The 11,665-nt window shown below is 37.3% G+C and overlaps 2 protein-coding genes across 2 annotated transcripts; both read left to right on the top strand.

The window, feature by feature from the left end:
• Positions 1 to 255: 255 nt before the first annotated feature.
• Positions 256 to 1,695, top strand: LOC109157014. Its single transcript, XM_019304900.1, has 2 exons — positions 256 to 325; positions 1,064 to 1,695. Exons 1-2 carry the CDS (start codon positions 256 to 258, stop codon positions 1,693 to 1,695), a joined length of 702 nt encoding a protein of 233 aa, XP_019160445.1.
• Positions 1,696 to 9,762: 8,067 nt separating this feature from the next.
• On the top strand, positions 9,763 to 11,279 carry LOC109157013. Its single transcript, XM_019304899.1, has 2 exons — positions 9,763 to 10,893; positions 11,121 to 11,279. The coding sequence occupies exons 1-2, from the start codon at positions 9,763 to 9,765 to the stop codon at positions 11,277 to 11,279; spliced, it is 1,290 nt and encodes a 429-aa protein (XP_019160444.1).
• The last annotated feature ends 386 nt before the right edge of the window (positions 11,280 to 11,665 follow it).

Here is an 11,665-nt window from a genome sequence, read left to right as displayed (position 1 = left end):
TAGTCATCAACTATATATGGTGATTTTTCTCAATTTAGTACTTTATTCTAACAGCTGATGACTCAATTAGGTAAAATCATCAAAGTCAATGACTGATTAAGCAGAAAATGACGTTTATGACTAAATTGAGAAAAACCACTATAGTCGATAACTAAATTTGTATTAACTCAAAAAAATTTATATAAATTAAAATTTTGTATCATTTATATGAGTTTATTTGATTAATAAATTTTGACAATTCCTCATGTAGTGAATATGGAAGGGGAGTTTATAGCCTCCGAGGCACTTGACTGGTCTATAGGCTTCTTTGGTTTCGCCTTTGCAGGCATCTTTTGAGATAGACCAGGCCTCAACGTTAGTGCAAGCGGTAAGAAATTGCACCCTGGCCTGGTCTGAACGGTGGCCGGGTAGGGGTTTTCCAAATCCGTTGGCGGTTCCAGGCTTGCTGCTGGCCCATAGTAGCTAATCCCGTTAGGGTTGGTTCTGGTTCGTTGCTGGTTCTGATCGGGGTTGATGCTATTGGCTGCTCTGTTCTGCTTTGTAACAGGGCAGTCAATAGCACTCCAGGAGATGTTGCGATTGTGGTTGCAGCCCGGTCAGATTGCATTATAATGCTGGGACGCTATGGTGTAGCTGGCGGGGAAGTGCTATGGCGCGTAATACGCAAGGCGTGCAGTCTACTTACTACATACTACTTGGTAGCATTCTTTTATTATTTATTATTTATTATTACTTAGCCTAGTATTTGGTCTAGTGTTAGTGTTATGCTAGCATGGGACTTGGGGCCGCGCATGCTATAGCCCCGGGGGCCCTCGTCTGTAATCTTTATTTACTCTTTTTTAGTTTAGATTAGCTTGTAGGATTTAGGCCATGTGGGGTCTAAGTCCTTTCGAACTTTGTAATGGCTTCGGCCTCTCTTTTCCTTTTAATAAAGTATGACTTTATTTAAAAAAAAAAAAAAAAAAAAAAAAAGGGAGTTTATACGGTTAAAAACGGTTATAGGCGGCTTGGGGAGATTTATGCCCCATGTGATGCAGTATGGAATAACATTTGGAAATTACAGGTACCCCCAAATGGAGAATTTTTCTATGGAGAGCTATCACAAATGTTTTACCAACAATTACTAACCTGGTTAAAAGGAGAGTGGAGATCCCAAATGTTTGCCCTGCTTGTGGTGTGCTTGAAGAGGATGTTATGCACATTTTATGCAATTGTGTTTATGCTAGACGTGTGTGGAATATTTCACAACTCCAAATCCCTAACTTTGGTGATCATGATTTTATGCAGTGGGTGGAGCTTTGGTTGGGGAACTCAGCAACATCTGCTGGTTTTATAAAAGATCAGATTTGTGGAATACTTTACGAGATATGGAGGGCTCGAAACATGGCTATTTGGGACCTTGCATTACCATCCCCGTTGCATCTTTGTGTCTCGTTTCATCACATCTGGGCTGCCTGGTCATCAACCACCGCCCACTCACGTACTGCCGTGTCACCGCCGACTGCCACCTTGCCGCAATCTGTGACCGAACACCCGGCGATGCAGCTGCCCCAAGACACAGTTGTATGCAGTACAGACGCTGGCTTCTATGGCTCACAGCACGCCCCGACCTTTAACTTCTATATACGCAACTTGGACAGCGTCTTTGTTGCAGAAGCTAATGGACCCCTCTCTTGTCCGTATGACCCCTCTTAGCCGAGGCTATGGCGATAGGTGAGGCTCTATCGTGGCTGCAGGATCACAATTATCAAAACGTTCTTGTTTTATCGGACTGTGCAGTTCTCGTTGCTAGCTTTCGGTATGCCAGTTCCTATCGTTCGTATCTTGGCATTGTTTTAGATTCCTGTTTACGTTTAGTTAATTCTTTTTCTGCTTGCTCTATCAAGTTTGTACGCAGAGGCACCAACTTGGTCGCTCATGCATTAGCTAAGCATGTAGGTGCGGTTCAGACACGTTCTGTCTGGAGGGAGTCTCTACCTCTGTTTATCCCTTCTGATTTAAGTTAATATATGAAGTTTTTGGTTTTCAAAAAAAAAAATTTATGACATTTGTGTGTATAAGTATTACATTTTCATATTGACCCGACTCGTCGCACGGTGAGACGGTCTCACACAAGTTTTTGCCTTGGAAATTAGCGTTAATAGTCATAAATTAAGGGTATATTCAATCAAGATTTTTATATACTTTTAAACATTTTTAACGACTTTAAAAGTTTGGTGGTATTCGATTTTGATTTTTAAAGACTCTTTAAAAGTCAACCGGTATTCAATTAAATCAAATACCACTCAATTTTTTAATTTTTTTTAAAAAGCTTGATTGAATACCACTTAACATTTAAAAGACTCCCTAAAAATTTGAATTGAATACCTTCAAACTTTTAAAGTTCATAAAAGTCTTTAAAAGTCTATGACAGTCCAGATTGAATACACCCCCTTAATTAAGATTTTTAAAAACTCATTTAAAGTATACCGGTACTGGATTCGGACTTTTATAGAGTCTTTGAAAGTCTACTAGTATTAAAAAACTTATTAACATCCAAATTTTATGGTAAGTTGCATAACTTATATATATATATATATATATATATATATATATATATATATATATATATATATATATATATATATACACACGAAAATGCGACCGCATGTTTTCTTAATTTATTAGATCTGGACACGTGTCGCACGCGGATTCATTCGCATATTTCCTCCTGAGCACTTATTCGCACCTGAGTGCATCCCCCCTCTGATCTCTTTCTCTCTCTCTCTCTCTCTATATATATATATATATATATATATATATATATATTGTATGTATGTATGTATATATATTATATAATATCTATATACGTCAAGGAATGAGAGAGGAATACAAAAATGTATGAACAATTAATTATTGAGACACTCATTGATTGAATGAACTGTAATTGATAAACTACCATACAAATTGACATTGGCCCTGTCTGGTAAAATGACTGTTAGTTGATAGCTGTTAGTTGTTAGCTGATTGCGTTAATTAGAGGGTATAAATAGTTGATAACATTAGCTGATTGTAGAAAAGTGTTTGGTAAATTAGCTGTTAGCTGATAGCTGTTTGGTATAATTTCTTTTCTCAAAAAGCTAATTGAAAAAGTTGCTTGGAGTATCATTTTGAGTTTTAGCCTTTTGGAGTTACAAAAAGCTAATTAACCAAACATTTATATTGATATTTTAACTAAATCAAACAATTAATGGTGGTCAAATAAGCCAAAATTGACCTATAGACCAATTTTTTTACCAAACAGGGCCATTATATTTATAGGAATATTTCTATTTAACTTTCTTAAAATAACTAACAATTAAACCCATGCATCATCGTACTAAAGTGACTAACCACTAATTGCGTTAATTAAAATAATACTTAATTTCATTTTTGGTGCTAGATTTATTGGTGATAGTCTACTTTTACTTAATTTTTTATCAGAACATTAACATTTTCTCCTAGTATTATTGTGACATGACTATTTTTGGTCCTCCGTCAATAAAATCGTTAAAATGTCATTAAATAGAAAGATATTTCGATCATTTTTATACAAAGTGAGTTGACCATGCTATATTTTTATGTTTATTTAAAAAAAAAATCTGTAATTGAAGACCAAAATGCCTTTGTATTTAAGGACGTTAAAACTATTTTGTTGATAGATGACCAAAAATGGTCATGCCACAATAATACTAGGACCAACTGTGAACGTTCTGATTAAAAAAAAAAAAAAAAAACTAAAAGTTGATTGTCGCCTATAAAGCTTAGACCAAAAATGAAATTAACTCTTAAAATAACTAATAATCACAAACTTTTTACTTGGTTTAATATATAACTAGTAATTCACCCGCACGATGCACGGGAAAAAATTCTGTTATTATAAATATAAATAAAAAATAAAAAAACTAAAATATTTTAAATTGTTTAATATAATAATATTTTTGAGCTTCCATTGGTCTAGTATTTATTATTTTTATAGAATACAAAATTACAATTAAAATTAAAATTTTGTATGGTTAATATAATCTCTAATTATGTGCATATTCAAATAAACTTATAGAGAGAATTCACATAATTACATAGATTTATTCTTAATTGTATTTTATCTATATTATAATTTTCACAATATGAATAATAACTAAGATAATTACATTTGACCAGGACTATGTGGTCTAATGGCAATAGTTATGCTGTGCAACCGAATGTACCATGCGCATGGTGCATACGGTTCAAAACGACATCGTTTTGATTAAAAACGCTCGTCCCACTTTTAAAAAAAATCAGGTTCGACTCTCAGCAATAGCATTATTGTGGATATATAGTTATGAAATTGTGGATATATAGTTATGAAATTGTGGTTATATAGTTATGAATTTATGGATATTTAGTTCATTCATTGTGGATATTTAGTTCAATCATATATTGTGGATATTTAGTTCATTCATTGTGGATTTTTACTTCATTCATTCATTCATTGTGGATTTTTACTTCATTCATTCATTCATTATGGATTTTTACTTCATTCATTCACTGTGGATATATAGTTATGAAATTGTGGATATATAGTTACGAAATTGTGGTTATATAGTTATGAATTTATGGATATTTAGTTCATTCATTGTGGATATTTAGTTCAATCATATATTGTGGATATTTAGTTCATTCATTGTGGATTTTTACTTCATTCATTCATTGTGGATTTTTACTTCATTCATTCATTCATTGTGGATTTTTACTTCATTCATTCACTGTGGATATATAGTTATGAAATTGTGGATATATAGTTATGAAATTGTGGTTATATAGTTATGAATTTCTGGATATATAAAAATGCTATTGCCGGGAATCGAACCTGATTTCTTCTTTAAGTGGGACGCGCGTTTTTTTTAACCAAAACGGCGCCGTTTTGCAACCGTATGCACCTTGCAAGGTGCATTCAGTTGCACAGCATAATTTGCGGTCTAATGGTACCCGAGTTAGACTTTCATTTGGAAAGTTGTAAGTTCGAGCCTTAGTGGAGGCGTTATTAGCTCTTTGTGATACTACAATGTAATAGAGCTAGTAGCTTTAAGATAATTACATTTGGAAAGCAAATTTCAAATTTTGTATGAGTAAATTTAAACTCTAATTGAACGCATTTTTTATATGATTATATAATATATAGCTATTTTATTTTTCAAAAGTACATTTTTTTTTATATGATTATATAATATATAGCTATTTTATTTTTCAAATGTTGTGTTTTTTTTTTAATAATAAAGGATGTTGTGACATTAATTGTAACATTAATTACTTCCCAAACCATATAGCTTTATTATAATAACTAGTATGTACCCGTGCGATGCACGGAAAATACATAGAAAACTCTAAGTTATATTAATATTGAATAATACTTTAAAAATCAAAATGAAACTTTTACATATAATTAAATATTGTTTTGAAATTTTCATTTCAAATGTGTAAGTAGTAAAATAAAATTTTATTTTAAATAATAAACTACCAAACGAACGGAATTTTATACATTATTGAAAACTTCTTTATAAACAACATTAGTGGTGGTAGTACATGTCTCTTCTAATTCGTCACAAATCAAAATATTTAGACCTCGTGGATTGCTAACTCTTGATATAGCAACATACAATTGACCATGAACAAACACTGGTTTTTTAAGTAGCAATCCTACATGAGATAGTGTTTGTCCTTGACTTTTATTAATGGTCATTGCATAAGAAAGCGTCAAAGGGAATTGTCTTCTAATGAATTTGAATGGCAATCTTGGATCTGAAGGAGTCATATTCAACCTTGGTATTAACACTCTAGTGCCAGCATGGTTACCTGACATTATTTTTCCTTCCACAACATGTTCTGATAGTTTGGTCACCACTAACCTAGTACCATTGCATAAACCGAGTGAGTGATCTATATTTCTCAACAACATCACCGGTGATCCAATTTTTAACGTCAATGCGTGATTAGGAATACCAGATGCGCGCAGTCCATTCAAGAATTCCGGTGTGTGGACATCTGCAAGAATCCCATTGCTCGTTTCCGTACGGCAGACAGAATCGCAACTGAAGAATGTCTTGCTTTCTGCCGTATGCATGTCACTCATGTAGTCATTAATTGAATTAACAACATCAAGTGTAGGAGCCAAGATTGCCCGATTTTCAAGAAAGCTGGTATCATGATCTCCCTCCTTAAACATTGGAAATGTGTTGTCTACAATTGTGGCAATCGGATCACCCGTTGATTGCAATAACAAATTTTGTGGAATATCAATTTCTGGACAATCTTCATTAGCACACCCAACAGTTCCATCGCCAATTGAAGCAATCCATCTAGCAAACTGCTCAACTTCTTGTTGTTCAATACCATGTTCCATATTACTCAATCTTAAATTTTTTGTCAACTTTAAAACTCTACAACTGTTCCAAAGGTATGAGGAATTTATAGATGCACCAACAATGACCTGTCGTGTACCTTTTGGGACAACTGGTAAAATTTGCCTAAAATCTCCACCTAGAACAACTGTCTTACCTCCAAACGTATTTGATGCACTGGTGTGGTTTGAAAACCGTAATAAGTCCCTCATTGTCCTATCCAATGCTTCAAAACAATGTTTGTGCATCATGGGTGCTTCATCCCATATTATGAGTTTTGCCCTAACAATTAACTCCGCAAGGTCGCTACCTGGAGTTATGTTGCACATGGAGTCCTCGTTAATATTTATTGGTATTGCAAACCTTGAGTGTGCAGTTCGTCCACCTGGAAGAAGCAGAGAAGCTATACCGCTTGATGCGACATTTAAAACTACATCACCATTTGACCGCAAAGTCGCAGATAAAGCTCTCCATAAAAAAGTCTTACCAGTTCCACCGTAACCATAGACAAAAAACAAACCACCAGCGTTTGAGGCAACATCACCAATTATTGTTTCATAAACAGACCTTTGTTCATCAGTAAATTTCATGGTCAAGTTATATGCCTCATTTGCAAGCTCTTCCCGATTATAAGATAATTCCTCAAACAACAAACGGTTAACAGATAACCGAGAATTATCTAAAGCTGGAATTGGCATTGGAGGAAATTCCTTTAAAGACTTATTGTGTATTTGCAACAACTTTTCAATCTCAAGAAGACCAAAATTTTTCTTCTCATCATCTGTCAGTATAAGATCTGTATTCCAAAAGATAATAAAAGGTTACGTTAATTAAAAGTATACCTTTTATTAGAAAAATTAATATAAACAACTATAACCTAAGGAATTGTTAATATGTTAACAGTACCTGGTTGAGAAAGTACCCTACGGAGAGTGATTTGTGCGTCCTCAGCTAGGTAAACCCACACCTCATTCCATACATTTTCTGGTCTATTCAATGAATTGAACATCAACAATGTCACAAAAAGTTTTCTCATGGGATGCGCGGATGACCACTGTCTGGCCTCTTTTATGGCATCAATGTATTCTTTATCATCATCTAACAACCCCCGTGCATAACATGCATCTCTAAAAGTGACATACTCTACCCCATTAAATGAACGGATATCTTTAAAACTCATAGGTCCAAGAACTATATTAAGAAGACACCTCAAATAATATAATTCGCCAGTTCCCGGCGGAACGTAAAAGATACGACCAATTGAAAAGCCTTTTTTTCTTGGATGCCATTGCCGTATGTCCTTTTTCCAAACAAACTTACTGGGCATCTCAATGTATGTTAACAACCTTGCTTCTGCATATTTTTTGTTTGCTTCAAACCATTCATTGAACATACTTTGACCAACAGTATGTCTACGGAGCACATCTTCAATCGCATCATCATCGGCAAAAAACAACTGTTTCACAATCTGGAAGATGAAAGCTTAATCTCTCAACTGCAGGTGTTCTACATTGCACATCAAAGCTAAAGAGACGCCATGTAGCCTCACATGAAGATACGTATCGACAATCATAGTACATATTTATCTCATCTATGACTTCATTACCACAATTGTCAATCGTACTTTTATAAAATTCGGCTGTTACACGGTCATTTCCTTTATTCACATACTTGAACAAATATTTGATAGATCTTGATTGATTACACCACTCAACATTTAGGTGTGCCCTGTATTTAAGAAGCAAGTACCTATTATGCGGTACCACATATCTATTATCCAAGTGAATTTCATTCTTGTTAATTGTCATGCCATCATCACGACGCCTATAAATTGGATAACCATCTTGATCGAAACTTGAAAATTCACTAAATTTTTTTGGAAAGTGCTTTGAACACTTCCCGTTCACCATGCACGGTGACTGCCTCCTACCATGTCCACATGGTCCATGCAACATGAATTCTTCAACTGCATTAAAGTACTCCTGGTCAACCGTTCTGTCCGGGATCTCTGCTGAAATAACAGAGTCCATAAATTGGATGGAGTTACTTTGATTTGAGATTGCTAAAAAAAAGCAAGATATGTGCATGCGGAAGTCCTCGCTTTTGAAATTCAATAGTGTATATAACTGCAATGAGCCATAATAATCAAATTGTTAACCAAAGAGTGCATAACACCAAAAAAATCAAATAGAAAAATTAAATAAAATGATAATAACACATATAGTATATATAATTGTACCAGCACGGACTTCACCGAATATAGATCCTTCACGCAATTCTTTAATTAAAGCATCTAATTTCAACTTAAAGACCCTGCAAACAATGTCAGGTCTATCTTCAGCTTTTAAATTTCGTGTGCCCAGGTATAGTTGCAATTCGGGCCATTTCGGGTTGCATGTGAACGTAAGAAAAATATTTGGGTATCCTATCCAACGACATATTGCCATTGCATCTTGATAGTTTTGTATCATATACCTAGCACCACCAGTAAAACTTGAAGGCAAAATAATACGCTTTCCATGAGTAGAAGGCTCAATTTCCCCTCTCGTCAATGCATCTGATAACCCTTTGTAAGCTTCACACCTCAAGGCTTTTTGGTTAGTCCTTATATAAATTAGGCGTCCAGATTCCACCATTGTGTATGCATCGACCAAGTATTGTTGGTACAATCGTCGGGAGTACAATAAAGTTGAGACTTCATTTGTTCTCTCATGCATACGAAATGCAAAGTACTCCCTGGGAGATAAACGATGTCTACCACCTTGCTTGCGTTCATGTTGTACAGCAAATTGAATATCTTCCCTATACCCGTCTTCACCATAAGGAAATAACAGGGGATACTGCAACGGCAAGTATGCAGGGTTCAATTCGCTTATCCTTTTCAATCTACCCGTCTTAGATTCTACCAATATATCACGCTCACCCATATTTGGATCTAAGTCACCGACAATAAGTGCTGCAACCTCTGAAGCTGTGGGAAGATTATATGTTCTTGCATCTTTTGTTCTCTTTCCAATGAGTCGCATTTTAACCTCGACCCGTGGGTTAGCTTCAATCTCAACGCTAGCATTCCGAAAAGATTGAGCTAACACGTTGTACTCATCGAGAACTTCTTTAATGTCAGCAACAACCTCAACATGTAAGTTACTATTAACATATATTATTATTATTATTATTATTATTATTGGTCAAATGTTAGTTGTGTAGACCTCTTCAGTAGCCTTCTGTATAGGAGCTATCAGCTGATAGTATATTATGTAAACCTTATCGCTTATCAATTGAATAACAGATTTACTAAACTCATCTGGTATCAGTTAGCCAGTCTCCCAAAAACTCTCTCTCTCTCTCCGTTTTTTCGACGACTATGTCGACCTCAGGCTCCGAAAGAACACTTACGGCCACCACCATTCCTACGCCGGCAACCCCAACCTCCCTCAATTCCGCCCATCATTTTGTTAGTCTCAAACTCAACTCACGCAACTACCTTTTTTGGAGGACTCAGATCGTGCCTTTTCTTCGCGGCCAAGGCCTGATTGGATATGTGGATGGCGACATCCCCTGCCCAGCACCGATCATCCAACCATCTCCCGGCAGCGACGAAGCTGCATCCTCCGCAATCAATCCGGCATACGGAGCCTGGGTCCAACAGGACCAAGCTATTCTGTCTTTATTAATCTCCTCCCTATCGGAGGAAGTAATGTATTTAGCTGTTGGACAGACGACTTCACGAGGGGTATGGCTCGCCGTCGAAACTGCTCTTGGGTCGTCCACACGCGTAAGATGCCTCAATTTGTTGGGGCAGTTTCAATCTCTGCGTCAAGGCGATCTATCACCATCAGAATATCTCGGCCAAGCACAGCTGTTGGTAGAGAATCTTGCTCTTGCCGGCCGGCCAATGTCGCTAGAAGAGCAAAATCTGTATGTTTTCAGAGGATTGCGCCCGGAGTTCCGAGCAATGGCCGCCACCCTCGCCGTTTCAGGTAATGCGGTTTCAATTCCTCAGTTGGCTGATTATCTTCAAGCACAACAATTCATCCATTCGGATGAATTTCCTACTGGGATGGCGACACTGCCGACTGGATCACCGTCGGCTATGTACGCTGGTAGGAGTCGCGGACAGTCCGGACATGGGGGTGGCCGAAACTCTCGCGGCGAGCAAAACAGGGGTGGAAATCGTGGAGGACAGAACCGCGGAGGGCGTGGCCGAGGAGGGCTGCGCTGCCAGATTTGCCAGAAGAATGGTCACTCAGCTTTGCACTGCTTCCGCCGGTACTCCGATGCTCCACCGCCGCCGCCACAAGCCAATGTGGCTGTTACTGCTGATTCCGCGACAGAGGTGGCTCCGTGGTATCCGGATACCGGGGCCACGTCCCATGCGACGCCGGATGCCGGGATGATGAGTCAATTCGAGGAGTACACCGGCTCGGACGTCCTACGCGTGGGTAATGGCACAGGTCTAGGTATTGCCCGTGTTGGTCATGCTATCATTCCATCTGTATCTAAATCTTTACGTGTATCCAATATTTTGCATGTTCCAGATTTGTCAGTTTCATTATTATCGGTCAACAAGTTTACTAACGATAATAATTGTTTCTTTGAATTCCATCCGAATTTTTTTTGTTGTCAAGGATTGCATCACCAAAACAATTCTGCTTAAAGGACCTAGCTCCGGGGGGTTGTACACACTTTCCATTCCGAGGTCACATTTCGGTTTCATAACAGCCCGGGCGTCCTCTCAAGTGTGGCATCGCCGACTTGGCCATCCTCATAATCAGGCTCTTCAGCGTGTTCTGCATAATTGCCCAGTTTCTACAAATAAATCGAGTGACTCGTCCATTTGCTCGTCCTGTCAGCTTGGAAAAGCCTCGCGTTTTCCTTTAGATAGAGTTATTCGTTCTAGTAGCAATGTGTTAGATCTTCTATATACAGATATTTGGGGCCCCGCACCCGTTGTTTCTGCGGGGGGTTTTTGTTATTTCGTTCTTTTTGTAGACGATCATACCCGTTATTGTTGGTATTATCCTCTGCAACTCAAAACAGATATATATAAGGTTTTTGAACTTTTTCGGACGATAGTAGAACGTTTGTTTTCACGTTCTATGAAGTCCATTCAGTCTGACTTAGGGGGCGAATATCGCTGTTTGCATGCTATCTTTGACAAATTGGGAATAGTGCACAGGCAATCTTGTGCCTATACGCATGAACAAAACGGTCGGGTAGAACGCCGGCACCGTCACATTGTTGAGACGGGCCTGGCTCTACTAGCC

Source organism: Ipomoea nil, unplaced genomic scaffold (genome assembly GCF_001879475.1).
Source record: "Ipomoea nil cultivar Tokyo-kokei standard unplaced genomic scaffold, Asagao_1.1 scaffold2761, whole genome shotgun sequence".
NCBI classification, from domain to species: domain Eukaryota; kingdom Viridiplantae; phylum Streptophyta; class Magnoliopsida; order Solanales; family Convolvulaceae; genus Ipomoea; species Ipomoea nil.
The sequence above is the reverse complement of the archived record's forward strand: the minus strand, read 5'-3'. Positions and strand labels throughout refer to the sequence as shown.